This window comes from Malaclemys terrapin, chromosome 3, assembly GCF_027887155.1.
Source record: "Malaclemys terrapin pileata isolate rMalTer1 chromosome 3, rMalTer1.hap1, whole genome shotgun sequence".
NCBI lineage: Eukaryota > Metazoa > Chordata > Testudines > Emydidae > Malaclemys > Malaclemys terrapin.
In genome coordinates, this window is record NC_071507.1 from 149,358,767 (window position 1) to 149,373,145 (window position 14,379).

At 38.4% G+C, this 14,379-nt stretch overlaps 1 protein-coding gene across 10 annotated transcripts in view; it reads right to left on the reverse strand.

Annotated features, from left to right (window-relative positions):
• The window catches only part of MYO6 (myosin VI), a 163,209-nt gene that overhangs the window by 80,903 nt on the left and 67,927 nt on the right, over positions 1–14,379 (reverse strand). For all 10 annotated transcript variants that reach the window (XM_054021868.1, XM_054021874.1, XM_054021873.1 and 7 more), the window contains 4 exons: positions 12,795–12,892; positions 11,649–11,813; positions 4,113–4,193; positions 1,265–1,445 (listed from right to left, as the gene is read on the reverse strand). In XM_054021868.1, coding sequence (XP_053877843.1) covers positions 1,265–1,445; positions 4,113–4,193; positions 11,649–11,813; positions 12,795–12,892 — 525 coding nt within the window. The remainder of the gene's footprint in view (positions 1–1,264; positions 1,446–4,112; positions 4,194–11,648; positions 11,814–12,794; positions 12,893–14,379) is intronic.

Consider the following 14,379-nt stretch of genomic DNA (forward strand, 5'->3'; position numbering starts at 1 on the left):
CTCTTCTTTCACATTTTCCACACCCAATTCATGCCTGGAACAAAGAGCTAGTCAATTTACACTTATAAACCTCTAAAGCCTCTAAAAATAATTTTAAACATTCCTCTACATGCGCATTCTAACAAATTTGTACAAATATGGACCTGGTTATGCAGGTTGCAGGAGGTGGGGAAGAGAACAAGTTAAAAAGCCACTATCTTACCATCTTAGTTATACACAATTTCCACACAGAGAATATTTCTATCCTGGACAAATTCAAAGGGTCAAGATTGGGGTTCTCTTAAGTCTCGCCCACAAAACAGAGCAGCAATAAATAAATAAATTTAAAGAAACAAGAAGGATAGCAAAATGGTAAACAGACCTAACAAAGTCTCGTAAATTGCATAGTAAGATTATCAGTTTCCCAGCTCCTCCGTACTTCCCCTCCCCCAGCCTTCCTGTACCTTCAATTTATATCTCTGCTCTAGTTAGCCCCCAACTACCCTCTTCCCTACCAATTGTAAGATTATAAAGCAGATTATATTACAGATCTTCCTTCAGCCCGAAATTACTAAAAGGAAGGTATTTCTCTATACCCAAGTAAACAAAACAACATACAGCTGAGTTTCTAATCCAAGACATGCTAGTGATAAGAGCCAAAATCAAGCTAGAAATTTTTTAAAAATTGAATGATAGGTAAATTTTCAAAACACAGCAGTGCAAAACTTCATTTCTGATTTCTACCAAAAACTTTCCAGGAAACCTGTTTCCTGAACAATTTCGAGGGACTGTGTCAGTGCGTTTGTATATTTGTTGATAAAGTTAGAAAACAGGACTTCAAAAAAAAAAAAAAAGAAGAGGTTGATAATGGGCAGCTAAATTAACTTTAGCTATGGAGCAGATATTGAACAGGATTGTGTTTCAGAATGTAGTGTGCAGTTTACCTCAGTTAGCCATCTTCCTGACAGAACAAAAAGCAATGGTCTCAAGTTGCAGTGGGGGAGGTCTCGATGGGATATTAGGAAACACTATTTCACTAGGAGGGTGGTGAAACACTGGAATCAGTTACCTAGGGAGGTGGTGGAATCACCTTAGAGGTTTTTAAGGCCCAGCTTGACAAAGCCCTGGCTGGGATGATTTAGTTGGGGACTGGTCCTACTTTGAGTAGTGGTTTGGACTAGATCACCTCCTGCGGTTTCTTCCAACCCTGATCTTCTATGATCTAGTCAAGAAACATTCACGCCTTTTTAGAAGAAGACTATAATAATTAAAAATTTCATCTAACCTGAAGTACTCCCAGCTTCCTCAAAATCAATATTTCCAAGGTGAAGGACACCAGCTACTACTCTGAAAAGATCAAGCTTCTCTGCATCATCCAAGCCAATCTTTTTCATTGCTGTGCACATTCTGTTGAAGTCTCCATGGTCATCTAGTAGAGGATCCTTCAGGGAACCTGCTTTTAGGTACTATTAAAGAGCAAGAAAAGCAGACAATTTAATCAAATGATTGAAAGTAAATTGTAATTAATAATTTAGTTTATGAACAAGCAGCACAAAACATGCAAAAACAAAAGCATAAAAATATATAAAGGGACTAAAGATGTTACTATTTGTACATGCTTAAAAATACAAGTTATAGTATTTTTAAGTGTCCTTAACTCTTAGAACATTAACCAATCTTCAGAAGAGACCTAACGAAGTAGGAGAGTTTGACAGCTAGGGGAGGGAAAACAGGAAAACAGAAACGGTTCAGCAGTAGGTAGCATGGGTGATGGCAAAAAAGCAGTTGTGAAAGGTTCAGTATATGAACTGGGGTGCGTTTCTAGTCTTTGATGGGGAAAGACAAGTTGGGGTGCTAGTGACAACATTATTATATGTATGACATTGACAGAAGGAAGGAGAAGGGGCTACAGGATGATTCAAAAATGGAAAGGAATGGGAGTCTTTCATCGGGTGGTTTACAAAAGTATACTTGTTTGCATTTCCTGTTCAGAAAAGTATATTTGTCTGCAGTGCTTTTTAAAGGTTAAAAGACATGCACCCGTTAAATATTATATTCATCTTTTACTGGTTGTCTTGACACCAGAATATCACATAACTGTATTATTTCAGGGTGGCGATAGTAAACAACTGCTTGCAGCCAAAAGGCTAAATCAAACGTATACACAATTTTTAATTTTACAATTAAATTTTAAAATGCTTTAAATTGAAAAAGATTCCTAATTTAATTGAAATAAGAGTCCATAGAATAGCCGATAGTGAAAACACTATTGTGTCAGAATAAAATAGCGCATGCATCTGAAAGATTCACGTCAAACAGTAGTTAGACACACACAAAAATTAAACTACATTTTCTAATTATGTAAAATGATCACCTCATCTTCCTGATAAGGAAAAGAAAAATAATTTCAACATTAATTTACCATTGAGCTATTTCTATTAAAATATACAAAAGGAACAAGTTTAATAAGTGACAGAGCAAAGAAGACCACTGCCTATCTAAAAAGAACTGGACAATACAATAGTTTCCAGTTAGATAGCTAGACTTGAGGTTCTAGTGGACTATGAAAAACTTGCTTTTTTCTATTACTCCTCAGTAAATAGTTTGCCATCCAATCCCAAAGAAATGTAGTTCTTCAAAGACAAGGGCTTAATACTTAGTGGTATCATGTGTTTCACTACTTAGTGGTCAACATTCATTTTCAGTATCATCTCTTTCTTTTAGTACATTTTAATTCAGACATTAACAATGGTTTCAAAGTGAACTTTGGTATAAAAAGTGTCCACCAAAGAACAGTATTTCTATAGCTCAGCAGCACTCGCAATGAACTATTAAACATTTTCTTTGATTGGCTTAATTATCTGCCAAGTAAGACATTAATGATGATACCTTACAGCTTGGTAGTGGAAAGTCAAAATTTAACGCTCCCTCTCACCCACAAAACAGTAATAAACCACTCCAGGGTGCTCATTAATAGGCTATTGGTACACAAGTGGGATGCATTATCAGACATTCAACCAAAGATCAAGCGCCTTGAGCCACCTGAGAAGTTCCACAATAGCCTTGTTCAACTACCTGAAGTGGCTTACTGTTATTAGAACATCAGTTCCAGTCATTTAAATTACTGTTTACATAATAATTAGTTTATTTTTGTGGGGGAGGTGTGAATTTTCACATGTTCTACTCAGAAATTTTCACATGTTCCACTGGGAAAAATAGTTCCTACTAGTAGGATAAGAGAAAACAGTTGAGGAAAAAAAAAAAAAAAAAAAAAAAGGTGTGGTGAAGAGAACGTGCTCTTCCTGGGGATGAAGTCATAAATTGTGCTTAAAGAGTTGGTGTGTGGCTATAACACCACTCAAAAGGCCTAGCCAGCCAGTGAGATCATGGCTTTTGACACTTAGTGCCCCCAGTCACACGCCTAACTTAGTAACTACTATGAAATACAGAATTGTTCAAAACACCACAACAGCACCAACAGAGAGATTTTTTTTTTTAATTATGAAAAAGAGAATTCAATCTCAACTGGTTAAACTTTGTAACAGAAAAAAAAGCTTTACTTGTATTTCTGCTTATCTGTTTCTGCATCTAACTCATAGGAATATAATTAATTATACAGTAATTCCAAATAATTCTCTGGATAAATATATCATAACCAGCTATTAACAAAAACAGAGCAAAAAGGTTGTCAACAAAATCGTAAGTGGTAAATAAACAATGCTCCGCAAAGTATCACTGTAAGAGAAACAAGAATTAAGATAACATTCTGTACAAGATATTTGTTTTGTCTCCTGTTGAAGATCTGCTGGGCCATTAAGACAAAAATAGATATTAAAGTATGATGAAAATTAAAAAGGGATTTTTAAAATATTTTAGGGGTTACATTTTAGGCTATAAATTTACATTTTTGGTTTTTAAAAAGTCCTTCCAGTATTGAACCGGATAATAAAATGTTAGTAATACTCCAAAACTAGAACTTTAAACATGGCAGCCAGTTCCCATTTAAACCTGTCAAGTAAGATGTGTAAAATGAACATTTCATTTTATTCTAAACAAGTGTGACTGACATTTTTAACATTATCAGCATAAGACAGTAACTTGAAGTAACTGAAAAAGTGGAAAATATACCATACCTCAGGACTTTTGCGATTTTGCAAAATTTGCTTGTCTGTCTCTTTGGTAGCAAAGTATCTAGTGCAGCCACGATTTAAATACTACAACAGAAGGGAAAAATGCATGTCATATATAAATACAATAAAACAGCAAGGAGATAATTAGCTAATGATCTAGTGCTTCGGACAATTACAGTATATTATACTAACCCAGAGGTGCATAACATCTTCTAACTTCAACATATGACACCAATTGCATACTATCGGGCATTCAGGATTACTTCCTTGAAAGCAATATTTTATTTATAACAATCATATCACAGAATTGGAAGATGGGAACAAATTTGAAAGTAATTTAATTCTAACAAAAGTACTTCTTGTAAGCAAATTGGGAAGACACAGTCAGAACTAATAAATGAACTATTAAATCAGACACAGCTATTAAAGGAACATCTTTGTGACTTGAAAGAGACATATAATTCATATACATACCTCAGCATTTAGTACTGAAATAAATCAACCTCTATAAGACTTTGCAAGTAAGTAACAAAAGAAAAGGCGCTACTTCGTAGAAAGCCAGCTGTCTGTTTCAGCATTTCAATAGTTCAGCACCGAAGTACATTCTGTGATATTAAGTACTCTTGTAAAGCACATCAAGTCAAGTCTAATCTATTCTCAAGTAATTTCAGTTTGGGTAACACACACATATCTTCAAAATTTTATAATACATATCTGAAATCTCTTAAAATTTATCTCCACACCAAAGAAATTAGTGATACCTCAGCAAAACAAAAGCTAATAATGATGACGTACAGCAGACCACTGTGTGAAATTTCACACCAAAAGGACACCTGCTGTTGGAGGAAAACATGAGTTTATGCCCCATTTTAAAAAGCAAAACATATGAAGATGCAACTGGTACCCTCATAATGAACTGCTTTCAAAAGATAAGGGAAATGAAGCTCCAGATAAGGGAAAAATGGTTTAGAACTGGACAAAATGTGTATTCCTACACCCATACAGAACTGCAGTCAAGCTTGGTTTTGGGGAACTGCATTTGCCTTCCCATTTGTAGTAGGAAGCTGCAGGGGGGCATCAAATAATAAAAACAGTACTTACTAGCATTTTACATTTTCAAAGCGATACACAAACTTTACCTTAATTAATCCTCAGAGCATTGTTATGGAGATTGGTTAGTATTATCCTCAATGTTAACAAAGCTGCCAAGTTTTACACTGGTAAGAGAGACAAGCTTTCAAGCCACACACAAAAAAGATTGTCTCTCTCACCGACAGAAGTTGGTTCAATAAAAAATATTACCTCACCCATCTTGTCTCTCTAATATCCTGGGACCAAAATGGCTACAGCTACACTGCATGCTGTTTCATGGATAGGTCATGGGCAGTAAACAAAAATTCATGGCCCGTGACCTGTCCATGACTTGTACTATATACCCCGACTAAATCTTGGGTGCTCTGGGAAGGTGGGCAGCCTGGAGATGCCACACCTGCTGGGGAGGTGGGTGGGCAGTGGAGAACGGCCCACGACTCCCGTTGCTGCTGGGGATGACGAGGTTTGGCAGGGCTGGCAGGCTTCCTACCTGGCTCGGCGTGGCTCCCCTGACATGTCTCTCAAGCTCCTAGGCGGAGGTGCGGCCAGGAGGCTCCGCATGCTGCCTCTGCCTCGAGCACTGGCTCCGCAGCTCCCGTTGGCTGGGAACTGCAGCCAATGGGAGCTGCAGGGATGGCGCCTACAGGTGGAGACAGCACACATAGCCCACCTGTACAATACGTTTTAAAAATAGAAATGTTTATCTATGCAGTGAAACACTTAAGGAGTTGACCTCAGAAATAGTTTTGTAATTGAGAAAAAAAAAGTTGTATGTTTACATGAACAGGACTTGAGGTTTCCAGTGGAAATCTTACAGGTTGACAAAGTGAATGACTGTGGAATTTAATAGTTTCCTATAAAGAAGAAGCTTAATCCAAACATTGTGGGTTTTATTATAAAACAAAAAACTCCAGTCAATATATGTATTAGGTTTAGGGCAAAAAGGTATTTTCAAAGCATATAATAAAAGATGACGATTAGGGTTTTCAGAGTTTAGCAAGATTAAACACCAGTGTGTCATTTTCTTCAACCTTCACGGTATTTGTTGTCCACTATCATCCTCAATTATAAATAAATAAGGGATTGCATAATAGGTTTGAGTCCTAAGAGGACTGACACTAGTTTGGGACCTCAGTTTGTAATCCTGAAATCTGTGAGACTACTTATATAAAAATAACCTTAATATAAAAATGAATTTTATGGAAAGGGAGTTTTTTACTTCAGCTTTTCTAAAATAATCTTACATTTCTGTGATAACTGAAGAAAAGATGATGTACCTTAATCTCAACAAAAGAGGGAGGAAGAATTGAAATGTTACGTTTGCTGTTTGCACAAAGTGAATCTTTCTCACCATGTAAGTCATTATTTGAAAGCACTCGATTAAACATCTAAATAAAACGTAAACTATTCTGCAATTATGCAGACTGGTGAAAATAATCTTAAAACATATTCAATGAAACAAACACCTGGGAGGAAATAATGTTTAAATAACCGAACTTTAGCAGCGAACAGCAAATCAAATCAGTTTATAACCTGGTACAATTGCAAAAAAATAGCTAGTGTGATTCTAGGCTCCTTAAATAAATGCATCATCATAAAACAGTAAAGTAACAGCACTTCTGCATAGGCAGTGGTACCAGTTGTTACCAGCACTGGACTCAGAAAGCTCAATTTTAAGCAGAGCATAAATCTGGCCTCCACTTTTATAACTTTGCAGAGGTTTGAGATTCAGCTCCTGCAGCAAACATGAACAGGTAGGTAGGAACACAATAAAGAAGGTAACTGTGGAAAATTGTTTCCACATGATGTGAAAACAAACGGATTTGTTAAATAAAAAACACCCAAAAACAAAAAACAAACAAAAAAACTTTTTTAGTCGCAAGTATTTCTGGAGGGAAAAAATCTCATCCTAAAGAACTGAAGCTGTCTTTCCTCAGTTACCACACACTGTATGGGCTTCATACACAATAGATAAATTGAGCAACAACATTAGAAGAATCATAGGAAGAATCTGTAAAATGCAGAATAAAAAGCATTACAGATCTACTGCTATCCCTGGAGCCCAAGAAAGTATTTGATAAAGTAAAGTTCTTAAAAACACTAATATTAGAGATGGGGTTTTGAGGCAATATGAAGACCTGGCTAAATATATTATGGGACACCACTTCCTCTGCCAGGATAAAAATAAAGGTGTTCAACTCTAAAGAATTTCATCTACAAAGAAGAATCAGACAAGGTTGTCCTCTATTCCCTTTGTTGCTAACCCTCTTCAACGTAAGAATAGCAGCATAGCAAGGAGTTACAGTTAATAAAACTGAACATAAAACTGCACTGTATGTAGATTGCTTACCAATCCAGCATAATCTATTGCTTTCTGAAAGAAATTCATGAGTTCAATGATAAATCAGGCTACCAAAAATACTAAATCTGAAGCATCAAATATAGGGCTTGAGTAATCTACAGTTAAACAGCTACAAGATACATATGAGTGTGTATAGACTAAACAAAGTACTTAAAAGAAAATATTTCTCCTAACCTCCATCAGCTACATGAATTTATTTTCCTCCCATTATTCCAAAAAATGTATTGGATTGGAATAAACCAACATTTTTGGGGGGAAACTACACCCACTACTGGAAAGTCCAACTCAACAGGCCCCAATCTCCACATGGCATACGTTGTTACTGATAGATCCAGCAGATAGTGATGGAAAAAATGGAGAAGTAGCTAAGAACATATTATTTTGGATCAATGGGGAAATGTCTGGAAGAGATCCAAAACATCATCTACCTGTGTAATCACTATGGAAAATTATTATAAAATACTTTATGAACAGTACCTCACTCCATTTAAGCTAAGAAAGTTATACAGAAAGGAGTCAACTTTAGATATGGGGGAATAGGGTCTGTATTATCTGTATTACCATAGCACTTAGAAGCCCTAGTCATGGTGTTGTACAAACACAGAACAAAAAGACAGTTCCTGCACCAGAGATCTTACAATCTAAGTAGAAGACAAGAGAAAACAGATAAATACAGGCAGGACAACAGGGGAATACAAGGAAACAATGAGACAATATTGGTCAGGATGAGGCATTATGGCAGAGTTCTAAGGAGACTCAGAAGGAGAATAATAAGGCAGCTTTGCAGATGTTTAGGGGGACTTCCTCCCAAGCATGAAGGGCAACATAGCAAAGCATGAAATTTGAAAATGAAACAAATGAGTATGGGATGCTAGCATCATGGGCTGACTGGAGATGAGAACAGACCTCTGGATAAGTGTATGGGAGGCCATAGGTAGGTATGTAGGGATAATCTATGAAAGGCCTTAAAAATGGAAAAAAAGCAGCTTATGTTTGATGCAATAGAGAAGGAGAAGTCAAGAAGAGAAGGGGGACATGGTCAAACTGATGGACTAGGACAATGATCTTTGCAGCAGCATTCTGAAGGGATCTCAGCAGATTGCATTTGTCAAAATAAAAGATCTCCCAGGAGACAAGACAATGAAAGACTGGAGGAGCATTTTAGCTGTGTGGGTGCATGAGAAAGGCCATATCTTAGAGATGTTATGCAGAAAGAATTGGCAAGATTTAGACTTAGCCTGGATGCAAGGAGAGAGAAAGGTCCAAGCTGAAGAGGATGCCCAAGTTATGAGCCTGACAAAAAAGTAGGATGAGGGTGTTTTCCATAACAAGTGAGAAAGGAGGTCGTGGGGAACAAATATATTTTAGTTATGTTTAGCTTAAATTGAGGGCTACTCATTCATGAGGAGATGTCAGACAAACAGGCCAAGATTTTAGTTTGGATAGAAGGAGAGAGGCCTGGGGTAGAAAGGTAGATCTATGAGACCTCAACACAGAAGTGATAGCTGAATTTATGTTTGCAGATGAGATTATCCAGAGGTAAGATATAGCAGAAGAAGAGAAGGGGACCAAGGACAGAGACCTGTAGAACCCCCATTGAAAGTTGGAGAGGGGATAAGGAGGTTCCTCCAAAGGACATGCTGAAGGAGCATTTCAAGAATACGAGGAGAACCAGGAGAGGATGAAGTCACAGAAACCAAGGGAGCACAAGGTTTCAAAAAGAAGAAGATGGTCAATGGTGTCTAAGGCAGCTGACAGATCAAGGATAAGGATGGAATACGGGTTCTGAGCTTGAGCCTTTCGTGAGAGCAGTTTCAATTGAGTGCAAGGGGAGGGAACCAGATTGGAGATGGTCTAGAATGGGATCAAAGGAAAGGAACTCCCTTTTGACAATTGCAGATAGCACATTCAATAAGGGCGACGAGGCAGTAGTCCGAGAGGTAAGTAGGGTCAAGATGGTGGCTTTGGGGGAATTTTTTTAAGATGGGGGAGACTAGAGCATGTTTCTATTCTGAGGGGAACAGCTGGAAGAGAGTGAGAGGTTAAGGAGAAGAGTAAGGGAGTGGATGAGAGTGGGTCAGAGAGAGATCAGGGGACAGAATGGGGTCACTGGGTCAAGTGGAGGGGTTAGGAAGAGGGCAGATGAGAAGCCTCTGACTGTCACAAGGAGACTAATAAAAGCATTGTAAGAGGGGAAATGAAGGCAAGCCAAGGGGATGGGATTTTCTGTGTTATATTTTGTCAATTGGACTCAGGGAAGAAATTGGCAAGATCCTGTGCAGAGAGGAGAGTGGAGTCAACAAGAAGGGAGGGTTTGAGCAATGAGTCAAAGACGACGAAAAGGCAGCTGGGACTGCAGGAGTGGGATTCAAGTTGTAGTAGTAGAGATGTTTAGCTATGAAGATGGCAGAATTGAAGGAGGAAATCAACCTGATTACAAGATTCCTGCCACAGAGACACTGTTGCATGCAAGGAGGAGCAGAGGAAGCAGATGTGCGGGGAGAGCAGGGAAAACTTTACAATGAGGGAGAGATGGCCTAAAGAGTCCAGGATGGAAGGGAGTGAAGCGTACAAAGAATCAACCACCATAGTAAGGAAGAAAGAGAAGAGAGGACAGGGCTGAGAGCAGAAGAGAAGTCATCAACACTGATTTACTGGAGATCATGGAAAGGCCAACTGACAGGTTATGGGGGGAGGAGGGAGAATCATGAGGGATGGTCAGAGAGGGGAACTCAGCAACAGAGAGATTAGAAAGAGAGCAGTGCTTGGTGAAGACTAAGTCAAGTGAACAGCCCTTTGGCTGAGTGGGAGAGTTCAACCAGGGCTGTGGATCAATTGAAGAGGTGAGGGTGAAGAAGTGTGCAGTCGAAGAGTTGGATGGGTCAACAACATGGAAACTGAGGTCACAGACTATGAGTGTGGGAGATAAGGAGAGGAAAAAAGAGCCAGGAGTCGAAATCAGAGAGGAATGCTGACAGTAGATGACAGCACCATGGAGTGGAAGGAGTGTCAGATGCAGTGTGGTTCAAATAAGGAGAAAGTGTGGAGAGTGGAGGGTTGGAAGCAGCAGGAATGGGAGAGAAGCCCACCGCAGTCTGATCCAGAGCAGAAGTATCAAAGAAGTCTCTGGCAGATGCGGCAGCACTAAAGGACTGTCCTATGAATGGATCCTGATCTCAGAGAGCCAGGAACTGGAAGGTGTGAGATACAAAGAGGTCATGGATAGCTGAAATCTTTTTAGAAATAGAGTGGGAAATCCAGAGACAGAAAGAGAAGGGGAGGAGGGATGGGAGAAAGAAGGGGATTATTGGCAGGAGGTTAGGTGGCATGAGAGGGACAAAGATGGTGGCAGGAATGGATATGGGAGGTGGAGATTGTGGGGGTAAAGGGAAGGGCAGAGTTGGGGTAAATGTCAACAGAACTTAGGAGGATGCCACGGATGTGGGACCTAGATTTATGTTGGTGGAAGGAGATGAGGGTGGAGAAGGGAAGATGAGTGGGTGAAGCTGGTGGGAACTAGAGGGGGATGAGAATACACAGGAAGAGGAGACAAAACCAAAGAGGAGGGGGTTCAGGGGGAGGGAAAGGATGCTATTTCCTGGATCTGCCTGCATATATAATGCAATTCCTTAAGATAACAGTATTTTGGAGGAAAATAAGTATAAATTGTCAGGGCAACTGAAGTTAGGTTACCCACAGAACCCACAGTTGATTCCATTAGGTTAAAGTCCAAAGGAAGTATCACTGATAAAAATCACTACTACGATCCAGATGTGTAATAGCTCATTTTTGTAAAAGCACAAAAATTCCCCAAGATTAGTGGCATGGAGAAATAAACTACGGGAAACCCTTTAAACAGAAAAATGATAGACAGCCTTATATTAGGATCAAGTAGATTTTATAATGAATGGTTATGATCAATGAATAAATAAATACACAATAATAAGAGATTAACACCACAAATTGGTCTTTTAAAGGTAATAAATAGAGGTTATGAATAAGATTTGTTGACATTTGTTTGAAAAGTTCAGGTATGTTAATAACTAGATAAAAAGATTAAAAAAAAACAGCAGCAGCAAACTCACCCTAAAGTTATCTGGAGAGCTTAAATACAGTTTTTGCCTAATATCTTCAGGAGCACCTGCACAAAGCCTGTAAAAGATGTGGTAATTCCTCTCCTCTTTGCCTTGAACACAGATCCTGGATTTCTCCAGAAGATAATGTGACACAAATCCACCAACCACCAAATTCTAGGAGAAAGAAAAACAATTACATTTTTAATCATCCAAAAAAATACAGACATTTAAAAATATATCTGCTTGGTATGATCAAGAGTGTTCCAACTGTAGGTACCCAAGGATGGCCACTACCAGGCAAAAGATGAAAACATTTCCTTAGATACTATTATATATTTTAAACTATTTTTAAAACACAAACTAAAATATAACTTTTGTTAAACTGTATAGTTATAGGCATTTTTGGCACAAAAAACTCAGTCCAACAGTATGATTTCATTCAGCCCCAAAATACCAGCTATAGACATGAGGGTCCAAATTTTCATACAAACGCATAAAAATGTTCATTCCTCATTTAGGTGTGCAAATCCCCAAATGTATGCAAGTAATGCATGCACACCCTATGCATAATGTGCAATATTTACTTTTGTACACATATCAGGAGAATCGTGTGCCAAAACCTGGTTAAAATCTGTTAACAGTACATTTTTAAATGGAGGGGAGTATCATTTTTTTAAATTAAAATAATATTCCATCAGTTTGCCAGTAATGACATGGTAAGGGGTGGCTTCAATTCTCTTTTTCAAGGACTGCAGAATACAACTTTCCCTTGAGTCTGGTAAGCAAGCTAACCATTGCTTCCACTCAGCCTACTTCTGGTCTGGTGCATCTGTTCCCAGGCAATGGTTGAATGCTGTATTTGCAACCACTTGAAAATGTGAAGAGATTATCTTCAATCCTCTATATCAGAGTTTCTCAACCTCTTTGATATCAGGGACTGGCTTGCTGCCTTCCAAAACTGTGTCAGGGAGATCTCAGGGACCAGTGCCAATCCACGGACCAGTAATCGAGAAACACTGCTGTATATGAATCAACAATGACTGAGGATGAACAGAGATTACATATTCACATGATGGGAGGGTGCCACCCACAAAAACCTATGCCACCAAACAAAACTCACCACTGAATACCTAACTACAAACGAAGTACTCAAACCTTTTCGTTGAAGTGGATTTCTACAAATTTTCCAAAACGGCTGCTATTGTTGTTGCGAACAGTCTTTGCATTTCCAAAGGCTTCTAAGAGTGGATTGGCTGTTTAAAAAATAAAAGATTTCAAAATTTGATTCAAAGATGACTAGCACAAAAAAAAAAAAAAAGACTTCACATCACTTTGAATAATTAGTTATCGTAACTGTAAAGTAACTACTGAGGATGACATTTGAAAGTTGAATAAGTCTTTCCCTTAGAAATAAAATTAACATGGAAAACAGCATTTTTTTTTTCAAATTGTACTGAATCTATTGCGGAAGCAATTTGTAATACAAACTTTAAATATTGTACACCAGGTGCAGTTCCTGAATCTGAACTATAAAATATTTGGTGGCTATCAATGAAAATGATTCAGCTAGTATTTTCTTAAAGAAAACTGGGTAAATAATAACAAACAAAATACGATGGACAATTTGAGCTCCAAGTGGATTGCCCCAAAATACAACTAATTTTCCCACCTATTACTCAGGCAAAAGCATGAATAAGTATATATGAGGTGAACACTATGCACAGTAACATTAATAAGGGGGGGGGGGAGGGGACCAAGAGCTGTGCTCTAAGAAAACCCAGCATCTATCCCAACAACATTTAATTTTAAGGACTTAAAACTGTTGTTAGAATGAGGTAAGCTCTTCAGTAGCAAGGTCTCCAAATCACATAAGGCTTTACAGTTCAAAACTGACACCTTGAATGCCCACAGATACACAATGGAAGACGGTGCTGACTTTGGAGAAGACTTGGAAGGTGCCTCCTATCACTAAAGTCCACCAAGCAGGTAGCCACATTCTGCAGTAGCTGTAGCTCCCAGTCTTCAAGAATAGCTCCATCCAATATAGCATCGCAATAATTCAGTGCATACATATTAAACATGCACCATTTAAGCTGTGCAGCACAGTGCTTCTGAAAAAATTTTGCTAGCTAGCAAAAGCAGCAGTAGCAGGCTTGGCAAAACTGTTTCCACATTTTGTCTATCAAACCATAGAAAACTATTTTTAAGGAACTGCTGACAACCTACAGTGACAGACTGACAATATCCTGTAATATCCTGAGGAACCCTTATGGAGTTGAGATAAAGTTTACTGAATTAAGGTTTATTGAATTAGGGTTGATACCTTTGGGGTACATTGTTTTAAATGCAACTGTGTATGTATTATTGTGGCTTTGTATGTATCTTCTCTAGCAGGAGGGGGATGCTAACATACTTCCTCCATTATCAGCGGAAGCCACCCCCTCAGCGAGGCGTGCATATACAAGTTCAAACTGGATTCTCCAGGGACCAACAAAGAAAGGATTTTTCGATAAGTAGCCTGGTTTTAAACTGGCTCAGGGCCTTCTTCTTGATCCATGGAGGGCCCAATCCTTAGGGTAGGTTTGGAAGGACTGGTCCTACTGAAGCCTCTGAAGATTATGTGCTTGTTCTAAGCTGAAACTGTGATGAATTTATAACTATAAGGAACCCCTTGGGTGGGAATTTGAACTACGCCTGCCAGAATCTATGTTAGGGTTGTGATGAAACCTGGTAAGCTTAT